Source organism: Hemicordylus capensis, chromosome 2, assembly GCF_027244095.1.
Source record: "Hemicordylus capensis ecotype Gifberg chromosome 2, rHemCap1.1.pri, whole genome shotgun sequence".
Lineage (NCBI taxonomy): Eukaryota > Metazoa > Chordata > Lepidosauria > Squamata > Cordylidae > Hemicordylus > Hemicordylus capensis.
The window spans coordinates 74,438,429-74,455,899 of NC_069658.1; the positions used below are offsets into that span (position 1 = coordinate 74,438,429).

At 44.3% G+C, this 17,471-nt stretch overlaps 1 protein-coding gene across 6 annotated transcripts in view; it reads left to right on the top strand.

Annotated features, from left to right (window-relative positions):
• CAMK4 (calcium/calmodulin dependent protein kinase IV) overlaps positions 1–17,090 on the top strand; it is a 169,288-nt gene extending 152,198 nt beyond the window's left edge. For all 6 annotated transcript variants that reach the window (XM_053292291.1, XM_053292293.1, XM_053292292.1 and 3 more), the window contains 3 exons: positions 3,155–3,281; positions 5,014–5,166; positions 9,251–17,090. In XM_053292291.1, the coding sequence (XP_053148266.1) occupies positions 3,155–3,281; positions 5,014–5,166; positions 9,251–9,460 (490 nt within the window). In that variant the 3' untranslated portion in view covers positions 9,461–17,090. The remainder of the gene's footprint in view (positions 1–3,154; positions 3,282–5,013; positions 5,167–9,250) is intronic.
• Positions 17,091–17,471: the final 381 nt, after the last annotated feature.

Sequence of the window (17,471 nt, forward strand, 5' to 3'; positions counted from 1 at the left end):
TGTGCTTTTAAAAAAGTTGTCAGAGATGGGAGGCTCTTATTTCATCAGAGAGCACGTTCCAAAGCCTTGAGGCAGCAATGGAGAAGGCCTGTCCGCGAGTAGCCACCAGATGAGCCGGTGGCAACTGCAGATGAACCTCAGTGGGCAGTGTGGTTCCTAGTGAAGAAGACGTTCGCTTAAATACTCAGGGCCCAAGCTGTTTAGAGCTTGGCTAAACTATATTTTAAACTACATTATATTTTATAAACTATATTTTATTCATCATTGGCAGCCAATTTTTGGTAGCCACTGATGCTTCCTTGGAGATAACTTTTCTAACCTTGAGGCTCTTGAGTGATTTGGGATGTGAATTTGATCTCCCGTACCCAAAGCCAGCATTCCTCTTCATTACCCTGTTGGGGTATTGTCACTGTCCTTTAACATCAGTAACAAGAGTGATCCTGGGGAAAACTGTTACATATATAGCTTATATGTTCTGCAAGGCGCAAGAATTGTCTTTCATAATTTCAGCCCTAATTGCATATTCTGGAGAAATGGTTGACTCATCTCTGTATAGCTTTAAAAAAATCAGTAATTTGCTTCTTATAAAATTATAGGTTGTAGGAAATATAAAACTCATGAGCAGAGATATGTTGGCTGCTATCCAGCACTTAATTTCTTGTATCTAAATCCCATTGGAGACATGGTTCTTACTCTTGTATAACTGATGGCAGGATTATATTTGTCATATGTAAGGGCCAAAACTGATCCATGGATATAAGCTACAAAACTACTATTTGTATGTCATAATGAATTTATACAATTTTAGGTCAATTGTGTTGTTGCTTAGACACGTTGAACAATGTCTAAACTGCTGGAATACAACTATTAAGTTGTCACTGAGAAGAGGAGTACTGGAAGAGCAGTTAGCTTTACTGTGGTAAAATATTGTATTAGGGATGTGCACAAATCACTATTTGAAGAGTGATTCGCAGCATATCCCTGGCACTTTTTAAAGGAGGAGAGCAGGTTCATACTTGCTTCTCTGCCAATCGCCACAGCTTCCTGTTCGAACAGCATGCCCCGCAATTGTCCTTGCGTGCTAGCAGTGCTCTCCCCAGCTGCCCTCATGTGCTGGCGGCATGCACATGGCCTCTGTGCATGTGTGGAGGCTATGTACATACCGCTGGTGTGTGGGGGCAGCTGGGGAGAGCACTGACAGCGCACGATGGCAGCTGCGGGGGGGGGGCACTGCCCAAACAGGAAGCTGTGGCAAACGGTGGAGGAGCAGGTGTGGACCTACTCTCCTCCTACTCTCCTCCTTTTTAAAGGTGCCAGGGATGTGCTACTTTTATGATGCGTTTTCTAAAGTTGTAAGTGGCGGGGGTGGGTGGGTATTGGGAATGCTTAGGAACAGTTAGGTGCATTCTTCCAAATTTCCTCCATGCTCCAGTGGCTTTGAATATTCGTTTATAGCACAAGTAACAGACACTTCCTAAGCTCCTATTTCCCTGCATCAGTATGTCATTCCTCCAAGACAATGACTCCTGGAAGGTAAAGGCATAATACTCATGTTGTAGATTCATCTCTACCATTGAATGTTCTGTTAATGAACTACTACTGTAAAATATGATATACCCAAGATATAAGCAGTGTTACAAAGTTGAAGTTAAGGCACCAGCTAATCCAGGAGTCCAAAAACCACCTCCCACTTAGTTGTTTAAACCTGTGAGTGGTACTGCATCTTCTCTCTACATAAGAACCAATAGAGGGCACTCTTTATGCCTACCATATTCCCTGCTGTGCCAGCCATAGAAGGGAATAGTTCTACTGCTACTTTGCTTCCACCTACTGCCCAGGATGGGATAGTTTCAAGTCTTGCCATTTCCCAAATTTTGTTTAATACCCCCCAAACCCAGTAAGAAAAATAGTTTTAGAATCCCTCATGCTCATTGGAACTCCCCCCCGCCTTTTTCCCCCCTCTGTCACACTTCTTATGACCCAGTGAGTCACTAGGTGAACAGATCAGCCTGTCAGGCTATATGGGGAAAGCTACCACAGAAGGGAGAAGGCTGACGCATTACCTTTCTGTGAACAGGGATCAGTGGCAGCACCAGGGGAAAAAATTGAATGGGGCACAGAATCTGCAAAATGCATTTATGGGTGGGAGAGCTGGTCTTGTGATAGCAAGCATGACTTGTCCCCTTAGCTAAGCAGGGTCTGCCCTGGTTGCATATGAATGGAAGACTAGAAGTGTGAGCACTAGAAGATATTCCCCTCAGGGGATGGAGCCCCTCTGAAAAAAGCAGAAGGTTCCAAGTTCCCTCCCTGGCTTCTCCAAGATAGGGCTGAGAGAGATTCCTGCCTGCAGTCTTGGAGAAGCTGCTGCAAGTCTGTGAAGACAATACTGAGCTAGATGGACCTATGGTCTGACTCAGTATATGGCAGCTTCCTATGTTCCTATGTTAACTGTATCCCACATATTGGATTTCTGAAACAGAAATGGGGTGCAGGTGGGGAGGAAACTACTTCTCTGGGATGGGTGCTCCCCCTACCCGAGCCTTGGGATAGTTTGTGTGGGGGAGCAAGCATGTGTCCACCAACCCAACCTTTTGAAACACAACTGTACAAGGAGGTCTGAACTACATAGTATTCCTGGATGTATAGCTTGGCTCTTGGTGCTCAAGACACCAACCTTTTGATCTTATACTCATTTACGATTACTGGCCAACATGACGGGCAGTGCTTTGTTGATGTTAGGGACCTGTTGGGGCCACTGTGCAACTTGAAAGGCAGCAAAAAAAAAAGGTGTTGCACAATGTGGCTGCTGCGGAAAACTGCTTCTGGGCATCAGCGCAGTGCTGCTTCCATTGTTTCTGATAGGATTGCTGTGCTGCTGCCTGAAGTGGATCTGAGACATTCTGTAACAGCCTCATCGTGCTTCACCCTCAGAGTTGCATTCAAGCAGTTCTGCAGGTCCAGCAGGTTCCTAATACTGACAGAGTGCTGCCCATCATGTTCACCTCTGTGTTTACATCCAAGTTTACTTCAGAGTCAGTAACTCTGCAACTCTTCCGCAGGCATAACATTGTTTGACTCAAGGTAACTAAAGCTGATGATGTATATAACCAGGCTAACTCATTGGTTAACACTTTTCTTTTCAATTTTCCTCTAGACTTTGTGGGTTTGAGCCGTTCTATGATGAAAGAGGAGACCAGTACATGTTCAAGAGGATTCTGAACTGTGAATATGACTTTGTTTCCCCCTGGTGGGATGATGTGTCTCTAAATGCTAAGGATTTGGTATGTTCAGCACATTTTATCCTTGAATCAGCGCTGCATCAAACGTGGCATTTCCTTTGATGTATATTTATTATAAAATTATAGCAACATACTGTAAATTAGGATTTGTTCAAATACAGCTTTAGCTCATTACAGACTCAGCTCAGATACTTACCCAGGAGACACCAGTCATAATGCGCTGGAGGCTCAAGCTGTGCCACCCCCACCCCTGCCCATATGCCACCCATGGACCCTGGAAGAGGGTTGTCCATGTGACTTACAAATAATGGTTCCATGAGATGGTACATTAATGAATATATATAAAATAGTACTCCAGGACTATTTCATGGTGCTGAGAAAGTCAAAGCATTTTGTTATTCCAAGCATTCTGCAGACTGGACAAACGGTCTTGTTTGTAATGTTAGTATCCTCAGGATACTGCAAGCAACTGAGTCTCATGGATTTCAGCAGAATATGAGCTTAGGACTGCAAGCTTAGCAACATTCAAGGTAGCTCGGACCTCTTGTTTCTTAACTCAGTAAAGGTTGCTGTAATTATTGAGAGCTCCTGACATAACTCATTCTTTATTTTTCCCTTTCATTATTATGTTTTTAGCAAGAATAAATAGAACAGATCCACAGGCAGTTTGATGCTAATCTAGCAGCAGCTCCCATATAGCAAAATGCCAGAATATGCATTTATAATTTGGTATTACCACAAGCTAGCAAGAGAATTGCATGCAGAAATGCAGTGGCTGCACACACCATTGCAATTACTCAAAGTAGTCCCATTGAAATGGAAAGGACAAGGCATAACTTGTCCTTTTAATTTCAATGGGACTACTTTGAGTAATTTTCCTCATCATGCCAGCCATTGTTGTTATTATTGACCGGCATGATGTGCGGTTCTAACATCTCTGTTAGAACTTGTGGCACTGTTGCTGAAGATGAGAAAGGCAGTGGTGCTGCTGCAGAGAACCGGCAATAGCACTAACAGTGTTACACCTCATCGTTTCCAGTTCACAACAATGGGAATAAATCCAGTAACCCTAGTAGTGCTACCACTGGTTCTCTATGGCAGCACAGCTGTTTCCAGTTTGCAGCTGCAGGGCCGCAAGTCCTAACAAGACATTAAGAACGGCACATTGTGTTAGCCACCATCATTATTATATTCTGCCCTTCCTCCAAGCAGTTCAGGGTGGCATACAGGGTTCTCATCCCTTATCTTATCCGCACAACACTCCCGTAGGTAAGTTAGCCTGAGAGATGGTGACTGGCTCAGAGTCACTCAATGAGCTTCATGGCTGAGTGGATATTTGAACCGAGGTCAACGTTCTAACCACTGTTCCACAGTGGCATAGTAGTGCCAGATGTTTTGCACTGTAGGCTTCGACTGTGGGCTTTTCAACAGTGAGTGGTGGGGGCAGGGGGGCAAGCTGAGTTTCGATTCAAGTTCCATAGTCTTTTTGATCTGTAGATTGGTGCTGATAGCTAAATGCTGGCACGTAAGATGTGTATCCGCATGGACAGCTGACTGCTGCATACACAGGTCAGCAGATGAAGTTAATCATGACTAACTTCCTTTGAAGTACCGTTGAAATAAATGAGACATGACTAACTTCAGTCCCATTAATTTTCAGTGGGACGAAGCGGTCATGACAAGCTTAGTCTAGATTCGGCTCATGAACTGGAGCCTATAAATTTTTTGAAGCATTAAATAGTTTTTTCTTATATTTTATTTTCATGTGTTTCAGGTTAAGAAGCTAATTTTGCTTGACCCCAAGAAACGTCTTACCACATTTCAAGCTTTACAGCATCCGTGGGTCACAGGGAAAGCGGCCAATTTTGCTCATATGGATACAGCTCAAAAGAAACTCCAAGAATTCAACGCTCGGCGTAAACTTAAGGTAGAGTTCTTTTAAAAAGCTCCTTTAAACAGCATTTTTGCACATGCTTTCTTTGAAAGTTTTCCATGGCAGTGATGTTTGGGAGTAATTTAACAGCAAACCTATAAACATGTAAGGTTCTCCTTATTCATTGGGTGGTTTTATATGTCACACTGAATCTGAGGTTGAGTGGAGTGGCCAGAGTCCTGGGAACATGCACGCACTCTACTCCCAGTGTCAGGAAGGGTATGCCAAGATTGAGCATGTTATTCAAAACCACCAGTCTCAGCATTTTCTACCCTACTTGCAATACGAAACCCGACATCTGTAACTAAGATCTGGACAGATATCAGGTTTCATACCACAAGCAGGGTAGAATATGCAGAGATTGTTGGATTTGTTCAACATGCCCAATCTTAGTATATCTTTCCAAACACTGGAAGTATGCCATGCACGCATTCCTGGGGCCCCAACCCCTCCAACAAACCTGAGGTTTGGCATGATGTGTGAAGCCGCCCATTGTTTTAACCAAAATCAAAATCAACATCCTTAAAATAAGCCTAGATTTGAAACCAAGGTTTCAAATGCATTTTAGATTTATTTTAGGGAAGTGGTCAGTTCAGACATTGTGACTGATCCTGGTTTGTTACTAACCTAAATAGGAAGTAGAATTCTTCCTAGGCTCTCATGGGCAGGAGAGGAGGGAGCACATGCTTCCAAGGTTGAGAGAGGTTGTACAGAACCAAGCTTTAACCATGGTTCTTCATGTCATCTAAACTAGCCCAGTCTTATAGAAAAACCTTTATGCATTAACTTTTAATTGTGTCTGATCTGATCCCACTAGTACATCATTTTGTTGTTTTATATATTTTGTATCCTTTGTGCGAACCAGTTCAAGCCTCCAGATCAGAGGTGAACGCAGGGTAAAGAATTAAGGAATCTCATAATAAAAGTAGTCTTAATTATTCTGCCCACCCTCACTTCTGTTGCCCATCCACCACCTCTCTTAGGAACATAGGAAGCTGCCTTATTCTGAGTCAACCATTGGTCCATCCAGCTCAGTACCATCTGTCTGCACTGACTGGCAATGGCTCTCCAAGGTTTCAGGCTGGAGTCTTTTCCAGCACTACCTGGAGATGCCAGGGATTGAACCTGGGACCTTCTGCATGCAAAGCAGAGGCTGTACCACTCAGATATGGCCCCACCCCCTCTTCCCCAACATGATGTGATATGTAATAGCTTGCATTGCATAACATAAAGGGAAAGCTATTTGCTTGGAATAATTCTCTCTATGTATTTGTAGAGGAAATTGATAGCTGATGCTGAATCTCTGGCCAGAGTGAGGTTTGCCAGATCTCGATCTATGTGAATCTCCCAAGCCCTTTATGACAGGCGGGTTCTAAACAATAAAGGGAGCTTCATATAGATCCGGCAGACCTCACTCCAGACATACAACATTAGTGAGTATATATATTGGCTGACATGTCTCACAGCGTAACACAGGCAATGCCAAACCCACCTGCGCTGCTGCATGCTCTAAAACGTGCAGCGATGCTGCTGAACAAGAGGACAGTACCAGGACTGCCGAGTCCTGCATGCCTGCACATTGTGCAGTCATTCCAATGGAAGGTGCACACAATGTGCAATCATACAAGAGTCCATAGTCCCAGGACTGCTCTGTTGTGCAGCAGCATGGCTTCATGTTCAAGAGCCCTGCAGTGGCACGGGTGGATCTGGTACCATCCACAGCATGCTGTGGGACATGTAAACCATTGGATTTAGCAATACATTGTGCAATTCCTCACAAATCTATTTTGTGGAATGGTGAGATATAATCTCGGGTTTTCACTGTTTTAATAAAGATATTGAGAGAGGTGTGTTTTAATTTTTAAATATTTATTTATATATTTATTTATTCGATTTATTTATTTATAGAAGACATAACAAGAAAATGTTTTTGTTAAAGTCAGTAAGCATTTAATCGGAAGACAAGGAGGCTATTCTCATGACCAGTGAAAGTCAAGCTAGGAGAGCCTAGCTCGATTTTCGCTGTTTGTGTAAATCACCGGACTCGCAGGTGAGCCCGGTGGTTTACAAGCAGGTAACCTGCTGAATTGCCCTTGCCCTTCAACTGGGTTTGCGGAGTGAGCGTTCTGCAAACCCGGTTTTTAAAATAGTGTGTTGCCACGGCACGACTCTGCACCGTGGCAACTCACTAGTAGACCCCTGACTGGGAGGCTAAAAAGCAGCCTCCCGGCTCGAGGATCTCTCCGGTATTTCCTGCATGCTCGCACAGGGCATTCTGGAACTTCCGGGGGCCTCATGGCCCCTGAACTCCCAAGCCCCCACTGGCTCCATGACAGAGCCAGTAGTCATGTGGGCGGCCACTGCGACCATACAGGGAGGGCTTACTGATCGTCTGCAGGGAAGCAGACTTAGCCTGTTCTCCCTACAAACCCAATTTGGCTCTTCTCACTTGATCGTGATAAGAGCCTCATAATGGGGCTATTCTGACGATCAGCAAAAATCGGGCTAGCCTTCGCTAGCCCGATTTTTGCTGATCGTCATCAGAACCACCAGGCTCGCAGCCGGGCCCGGTGGTTCTGGAGCAGCTAACCCGCTCCTGTAGCCCGCCCCTTAGGCTGGGTTTGCAGAGCGAGCACTCCGCAAACCTGGGCTATCTGCTCCTGAGTAGCCACGGCGCGGCTCTGCGCCGCAACTACTCGCGAGTAGACCCCTGACCGGGAGGCGAAAAGCCGCCTCCCGGCTCCATGGGTCTCCCCAGTATGCCCTGTGCGTTCACGCAGGGCATACTGGGGCTTCCGGGGGGCGCGCGGCCCCCGAGCTCCCCAGCCCCCGCCGGCTCTGTCTCGGAGCCAGCAATTGTGTGGGCGGCCAATCCAGCCGTCCAGGGCTCCCGCCCCGCTCGTGAGCGGGGAGAGCGGGCTTAGCCCTCTCTTCCCACTCACAGCCCCAAACCGGGTCTCACGGATCGTGAGACCCAGTCCCATGTCTCTTTCAGATCTCTCAGACACTGATATTGTCTTCTGGACAATTTAAAGTTATACCAAACCAGAAAAAAAAATTGTCTCTTTAATACTTTTCAATAAATACATATGATATAGTCTGATTACAATACACACAAGGATTCTGCTCATGCAACATTACATATTTGCTTGTATATCATGGTTTAGTTGCTATGCCAAAGCCACCTGTTATATTTGGCTACAGGCAACTGCTCTTAGTTGATGCACAAGAGCCATTCCCTTTTTGTGAGTTTAAGTGCAGCAGGCAGAACAGAGTTAAAGCAGTCCATTTCCAAAGTAAAGACATGTATCAAGTGAATGCAAAATTAAGCATAGCTCACTGAAGATGCATCACTGATGTTATCTTTTCCATTGGTTCATGTGCATAGAATGTCAGGGATTATGCAAATAGATTGTTGATCTCGCTAATATGCTCTTTTTAAAGGCTGAGGAACCCCACCTAATGGCACAGCAAGGAAATGACTTGACTAGCAAGACAGAGGTTGCCAGTTCAAATCTCCGCTGGTATGTTTCCCAGACTATGGGAAACACTTATATCGGGCAGCAGCAATATAGGAAGGTGCTGAAAGGCATCATCTCATACTGCGCAGGAGATGGCAATGGTAAACCCCTCCTGTATTCTACCAAAGACAACCACAGGGCTCTACGGGTGCCAGGAATCAACACAGATTCGACGGACCACTCTGGTTGTCTTTGGTAAAATACTGGAGGGGTTTACCATTGCCGCCTCCTGCGCAGTATGAGACGATGCCTTTCAGCATCTTCCTATATCACTGCTGCCTGATATAGGAGTTTGTCATAGTCTGGGAAACATACCGGCAGGAATTCGAACCAGAAAACTCTGGCTTGCTAGTCAAGTCATTTCCAGCAGCGCCATAAGGTGATGATGAGATTTTATACAGGGCAGTATAAAAATACAATAGAGAGAAAAAGAAAGAAAACACAAACTAGTTCTGGCATATGCCACAAAAGCACAATGTATCTGGAAGCCCTAAGGCCATTACACACCATGGATGTTATTTTTGAGAAATGTGACCACGTTTTTTTGTTTCTATCAGGCTGCAGTGAAAGCTGTTGTTGCATCAACTCGTCTTGGGAGTGCAAGCTGCCACAGCAGCCATGATGGCAATAAGCCCAGCCAAAACCAGTCTCCAGGTCCAGAGACTGAAGTTAAAGAAAGAATGGAAGAAAAAGATGCAGAGGAAACACCCCTTAGTGATTCTCAGGAAGTGGACCCTCAGGAACCAGCACTAGAAGAAGAGCCCTAGGTCATGGAGTATCTTGTTTCAGTCAAGACCTGTCATTTCATGCCCAGCCAAGGTACCAATCAGCAAGAAAGAATTATCAGCAGGGCCACTGTGATGACTTTGCTTAGAGACGCAAAATGCATTAGCTGGTGACCTTAACTTCAATGCATGTGACTGCTTCTGAAATAAATAGTAAACAGTCTTTTATTGGCATGCCATGGATAAAGTGATATTTACAGTAATACCAACAAGTGAAATGGAGAGAAAGGAGAGTCTAAACACTCCTTATGATCAACACATATATCTCATGTAGAGTGTTTATAGATAACATGAAATATGAATATGGCTTACAAAAAAATAGGCATTTTTTCAAGATACTTTTTATTCAAATCCTTCCTTTCAAACTCATAATCACCCAGTAGTAGATTGATGGACACTAAGATCCACCAGATATTTTTAAAACAGCTTATGAAGCATTTTGCATTCATCAGTGATAATTTACAAACTGTTTACAACTGAGGACTTAGATATTTATATGCAAAAACATTCCACTGATTCCTGCAAAAGATTGAAAAATTTGTTCAGATGGCTGTGGAACTCTGTGTACCTGAAGCTGTGTTAAGAATGCCTTATCTCCATCAGTGACCATTTCTATACAGTATTTTGATGATAACCAAAATATCTCTGACTTTTGCCATTTCAGTATCCAATATTATACTGACAACCAATCAAAGGTGCAATTTTCTAAGGTACAATTGTAATTAGTTATGACTGTTAAACTGCACCAATTTATAAGGTTCTGGATCATCAGTTCGCAACTATAAAGGTATGCTGGGAAGATATCCAACATAAAGATACTTTTGTGGTAGAACACTCAGACATTGCGGTAGGTGACAATGGAAATGCTTGCATGGCCGGAAATATAGGAGACATATAACTGATTTCCACGTCTCAGTGAAGACTTAATTAGTACAGGTTTGCCAATACAGACAACTAATATCTCATAATAAGATATAATAATACTGTATCTCTAAGGTACAATTGTACCTTAGACTCAAGCACTGCACAAACAGGTGTTACAATAGTTAACTGTCATATACAAGGTATGTGAGTTGGGAAATCGTCAGAACAGATATCAAGCAACATTTATTCATAATTCGTTTTATAGCACCTGAGTTTCATAACATATATACAAAAAGGGCAATTAATTATCTTTGTTGATTCAGGTACTCATCCAAGAAGATCTTATCATGACAGGTATTTCTTACCTCCTCCTTTGCTTTTTCAAAATATTTCCTAGCATAATTTCCCTTTAAGACAAGGAAACAAAACCTAACCCAAAGAGAAAAGAAACATTAGTTAACCACAAAAGCCAAGAGTATGCATTAGTTTTGTGCAATCTATTCTATTGCAATTAACATCAGTGTAAATGAGTATTATTGATACGCTGTTTGGAAAATGAAAATTTCATTGGTAGCCAGAGGACAGTATACTAAGTTAGTGTTTAGAATGACTGTGTCCTGTGTGACTAAAACATAGTGATATTTTGACATATTTTTAAAAACATGAATAATACAAACTTAGATGAAAAATATTTGTCTTTGCACAAAGAATGAGTTATATTCCAAGATGTTATTCTTGGAAGGAACAATGGAGATAGATTTTATATTTCTATTGGCAGCATAACTTCTTGTCTGTCAGAAGAAGAGCAGGAAAACACAGTGTGATCGAAAGCACTCCATATATAGAGAAGGCTCCTTTTTTTCAACAAAAGGGAAATTTTTGGGCTTACATAGACATTGAGAGAGAGAAAGAGGGCAAGAGAGAAATAACTTAGCACCAAAAAAAAAAAAAAACCAGAAAGGAGGAGATGGGAATCCCAAAGATGCTGTATACTGTATATAGTGAACAACTTGAAAGAACTGTTCTTCGAAGACAATAATATAGTATATTATTGTCTCTGAAGAAGAGCTCTTCCTGGTTCACAGTGTGCCAGGAAAGGCAAGGGGCTTCATTGTGGAATAAAGACTTGTTCATTATGTATACAGCATCTTCGGGATTTTTCTTCTCCTCCCCACCCACCACTTACACAGACATTTCCATGTGGCATGAGCTCCATTCCATACATAACATATCTGTGCTGTGTGCGCGGAGGGATGTGTGCACATCAGAATTGCTTAATTAACTGGCTGCCCTTTAATTACATGTCCTACTGAAATGAATTAAGGGTTACTGTCACAGCTGCTCGCCGTGACTTTTGTGTATGTTGCAAGTGCTCCAAGACATTCAGCCTGGAAGTTGGCTCAGGTTATTGCTGTCAGCAAGCTAGCTTTTTCTTTAATACCCAGCCATTCAGGAACTTGGGCCCTGTACAATCAGTGGTTTACTAGCTTCTTATGGAATTAGGATGCATTCTCTTTCCTTCAGAGAGTCCTATAGACAGCTAGCCTTTATGATTCATAGAGGTCGTTCACACGACTATTTCTGGAGCAGGGAGGGTGGGGACAATATCAGGGTCAAACCTACCTTCCCCCTAGATAATCAACAAGCCACTATGTGGCGTGCCACTCATGCGCCCACACAAGCCGCATGGATCTCCGGAGCTTGGGGAAATGAGTCCTGGCCTCCAGGAAGCCAAAGATGCACCACGCGAGCAGCGCAGTGCATTGAGAGATTGCCCCTCTAGCTGTGTTCTAGGCACCTGGCTCTGACTACTCGGATTGCCTGCAGCCTGAGCATTCACATGACCCCAAACCTGGGGTAAAGGGTGTGCTTATGTAAGAGCGGTAAAGGGTGCGCTTGTGTTTTTTAGCCTTGGTAAATACTCGAGCTACTGAGGGAGGTAGCACCAGGATCAGCCTCAATCCCAGAGTTTCACATGAGCAACCCTACCCCGGTAGGGCTACCCAAGCCTGGGTAGGGCTTCTTGATATCAAACCAAACCCCCTGGGCTGTTCAGGGGGTTCTAAGTTTAAAACTTTTTTTTTAATTTTATCACCCCCGCTGTGGGTGCTGCTGCGGCCACAGGAGGTCTCTGGGGGTACTCCCTCCCCACCACCATCATTGGCCTCCGTATATGCCCAAATCACCTGGTTCAGGCAGTCTTCAGCCCATTCTGGGCCTGCCCTTTGTTGTGGTGGCTGTTTTGGAGACCCAGCAGTCTCCAAAGAGACCCAGGGACCTGGCCATACAGAGGCCCATTGGGCATGTGCGGTGGCCTCCGAAATGGCCACCACAACAGAGAGCAGGCCCAGAATGGGCCGAAGACTGCCCGAACCAGGCAATTTGGGACTCTCTCACAGCATTTACTCACCCCCAGCCTGAGGGGGTGAGTAAATTTAAAAATAAAAGAAATTGTGAACTGAAGCATGGACGGTTCGGGAGAGTGCCAAAACCAAACATGCCCGGTCCAGTTCGAGTTTGGTCTGGACTTGAACCAAACCGGGCAACCTGGTTTTGTACACACCCCTAGCAGAGTAATAAAGACATCTCCTGGGAAATAATTAGTTCTGTGAACCACTCAAAATGTAAGAATTTCAGCATCTCAGTTGCTTTGATCTGGAGGGTAATTGAAAAATGTTCACCCTAATCTAGAGCTATAGCCCTGGTAAGTGTAAAAGAATGAATGAGCATATATGGAAGAAATCCAAGACATATGAATCCCACACGGATGCCTGCATGCACATGGCCAGTATTCCTGGGCCTTGCCACATTGGTCTATATGTTCTAATTATAAGAAAATGAAAAATCACGAGAGTGTGTTACATCTGACTCTTGTGTGACTCCCTGAAATTCCAGCTTTTAAGAATTGTTCACCTCACTCCAGCACATATTTAGAAGTAATCCCCACTGGGACTTACTCCCAAGTCAGTGTACATAGGATGGCAACCTTAAAATGTGACTGACTTTGTCGCTGCCTAAAGGATAATTTTGCCCGTTCATATGAGAGTGTGAAAGCAACTTATTGTGGTAGGAAAAACTGAGATATAGATTTTTCTCGAGTTCATGCTATTAGCAAAGTTTAGATAATGATATTTTGTTCTAGGACAGATAATATTATCTATATTATACTATATACTATAAGTACTTTTAATTGTTCTGCCCCAGATATATATTTTCCATCAGTAGTTAGTACTAGCTTTCCTGACCACAAAACAGCAAGAAGTTAATCAACGGGCTTAAATGTGCTTACAGTAGCTCTTTGTTTCATTGGGAGGTGGAGGTTCACACACTCCCTCTGCCTCTCATGCACAGCAATTCCTTTTCTGGTTTGAGATGAACCATAGTTTACTGTTTCATCTGAACTGGCAAACAGGAACTTGGGCTCATCCTGCAAAGACATCCTGCTTGTTTTGCCAGATCAAAGTCTAGTTTCCAGTTCTAGTTTGCAAGGCAGGCACAAAACATCTTTTGCCAGCTGAGAGAAAACAGCAAACTATAGTTTGCCTACCCAGGAAAGGAACACAAGAAGTTGCCTTATACCGAGTCAGACCATTGGTGAATCTAGCTCAGTATTGTCTGCAGTGGCGTTCCAAGGTTTCAGGCAGGAGTCTCTCCCAGCCCTACCTGGAGCCTTCTGCATGAAAGCATGCACAAGCTGTTCCACTGAACTATACTTGCATGACCATTCTGAATACAAAGTCACACACAAGGAGGCTATTCACACGTGCATGAAAAAATGGGCCCAGGGAGCCCAGCCTGGTTTTGCTCATGCATGTGAACTGCCAGAATCGGGCTGATCTTGGTGGCAACCCCGCCTAATTAGCCACCCTCTAAAATGAGGTTAAAGGAGCAAGCACTCCATTGACCTCTTTTATGCTCCCCACATCGTAGAGAGCTTACATGTGGTGCATCCTGGTAGTTCCAGGGTCCGGGATGACACATCCTAGCCCTCGACCCTCCCCGCTGCCTGGCCGAGCACGCCCGGCGGCATAAGCTGGATCATCTGCAGGGAAGGTGAGTATAAGCAGCCTTCCCCGGCAGGGCCGACGAGAGAGAGGGAAAGCCGGTGCAAATTACCAGGTTCCTGCGGTCCAGAAGGGCACCTGGGGTGATAAAGATAATTATTTTAATTATCTTAAAAATAATTCTAGCCACCATGTGCACGGCCAGTGGGGGGGGGGTGAGCCGAGCATCTCCCATGGTGGCAGCGGCGGGCAGAGTGGGAGCAGCCGCTGAGCCTGACCATCTAGCCCGGCAGCCCTTGAGAACTGTGAGAAGCTCCAGCATACATGCACAGTTTGAACAGAGCATCGATGTCTCCCCACTGACTCTATTATTTATTATTATTATTACATTTATATCCTGCTCTTCCTCCAAGGAGCCCAGAGCGGTGTACTACATACTTAAGTTTCTCTTTCACAACAACCCTGTGAAGTAGGCTAGGCTGAGAGAGAAGTGACTGGCCGAGTCACCCAGCTAGTATCATGGCTGAATAGGGATTTGAACTCGGGTCTCCCCGGTCCTAGTCTAGCACTCTAACCACTACACCACGCTGTCTCTCAAAGTGCACAAACTGCATCAACACTCTGTTCAAACTGCACAGGTGCACTGGAGCACCTCGCAGTTCTCAAGGGCCACTGGGCCGGACAGTCAGGTTCAGCAGCCACTCCTGCTCCACCCGCCCCCACCGGTGGGGTGTGTGTGTGTGCGCGCTGCTGCTGCTCTGCTCACATACATCCCCAACCACTGGCCGCGCACATGGTGGCTAGAATTGTTTTAAAGACCAGTGGTTTGGCCTTGTGGCGGTGGTGGCAGCGGCTGGGGCCTCACAGAGGCCCAGAAAAATATTCTCACTGGGTCCCAAACCTGCTCTTGGTGGCCCTGTTCCCCGCAGCCCACCCCAGAGTCCTTCTCACTTTTTTGTGAGAAGAGGCTCATACTGTGCCAGCTTGATCCACTTTGTAGAACATATGTATAAAGCACAATTTTCCTCTTGTTTCCACCATCCATCTAGTTTTAAAATAGTAAGCAGTGGCTTACACATGTGTGTCATTTGTTATGAACATTGTTCATGTGCATTTTGTGCCTGGGTATCTATACTCAAGTACAAAATGTAGTACGGGGAACTTTTCCAAGAGTGACTGGCTGTTATTAAGACATTAACCGACACCCAGAGCAGTGTCCTCACAGCTGGAATCTTCCTAAGCAGCAGGGCATAAAGGGAGGAGAGTGGCGTGGGGAGCAATTTTCATTGCTCTCCCCTCCCTCCATAAGTGCTCTTCACCTTCAAGAAATATGTCCCTGAGGAGCACACATCCCTCAGAGCCTGAAAGACAGAGCAGCTCCCCCCGCCCTCATCTCCCCACATGTGCTGCTAAGATGCTGGCTAGGTTAAGAGCAGCCTCTCCTTGCAGGGTTACAGCTTCTGCTATGTCCTCCAAATGCTGCTGTAGATGTCAGCCAGTGTATCCAAAGAAATGCATGGGCCAGATCCCCAGATGAGGCAGCATTTCATTCTGTTCCCCCTGTTATACCTCAACACCAGCAGTCTTTGAAACTCACTGAACTTTTGAAAGCAGGTTGTGATGAATCTCAGGACACCTGTTCCAAAAAAAAGAAAAGCACTTGCTTTACATGTACAATGCATTGCAGAAGCATAAACTAGTTGATGGATTCACAGCCAATGTGGGTAAGTGGTATGGAAACTCAAGAGTTTTGATGGCTGATGTTGCATAGTGTCTAGAAGAATGAGCTGTCATCTAGAAGGTTGCCAGTTCACATTGCATCTTAGCCATGAACTCACTAGGGCACCCAAGGCGAGCCACTGGCTCTCAGCCTCAGGCCACATCTGCAATATGGAGATAATAAATACTGCCTGGTCATATAGGGCTATTGTAAGGAATAGTGTGATGTTGTAAATGAAACCTTTTTAAAAACAGAAAGAACTCTATAAATTCTAAGTATTACTTCTGGCTGAAGAAGAAATGGATACTTGCATGGTTATAACCGGAATGTGTATTTCTTGACTCCTGAATTCAGAGACACAACTATCCAACTCAGCATTAAAAGCACTCGAACGCCTATTGAAATCAATGGGCTTAAGCACACCTGTCTGTTAGATTGTGGCCAATGGCAATTGGTTTAAGTATGAAGGTCCAACTTTCTTTTTCCAGTTAATGAAATGTAAACTCTTTGTAATATCACACAGGGCCACTTTCAGGGAGGCCATGAGATGCAGTTAACCTAAGACTTATTTTACAAATGTTTTATTCCAAAGGCCCTTTGGGTTGGTTTGGGCAACATTTTTGTATGCTTACTGGAATGTATTATCTGTATAGTTTCCCCATCTCTAATGTATTCACTTCCTCCAAAGCCACCTTTTATATTGCTTGTTCTATCAAAAATACTGTCCTCTTTAAGAACAGTGTTCGAAAAGAAAACAAAGTAACTGCAAAGTATAAAAAACGATATCTGGCTGAATGAGCTTGTACTACTTCTCTTCCATGGTGAAATCAATTATTACAGAAGTCTCAAAACTAGAAATTTGGTTGCCAGTTCTTCACTTTTAATAAATGGGACTTATCTAGCCTTTTGTATGACCATGTGGAGGAGACAGATATCTGCATGAAGAGGATACATTTGGATGCTGAAAAGCTTTTTAAAAGTAATTTGCATGCATCATATGAAAATAAACAAGTCAGTCCAGGAATGCCCGTTTGTCATTCTGTGAAATCAAACTGTTCTATGGAAGTCTCAGGAGGATAGTTGGCACTTCCCCCTAGCAGGATCTACACTGGGGCAAACACCATAGCTCTGGTGCATAGTATGGAGATACAACAAACAAGGATATTGTGGCAAACCTAAAGCCAGCCTGAATATTACACTGCCCAGTGGTTCTGAAAAGGGATGTTCTGAGGGCCCTTTGGGTGGAAAAGGCACACACAAGAGAAAGTTATCTGGACAGTATTTATGCTCTCTATCAGAAAGTTCAGGGTGGATGAAGAAAGTGACAGGTGGGGAGATCAATACTCAGGATCTCCCTAATAGCAGACTCATTAGATTAGGGAACCTTCCTAAGGACACTGGTTTC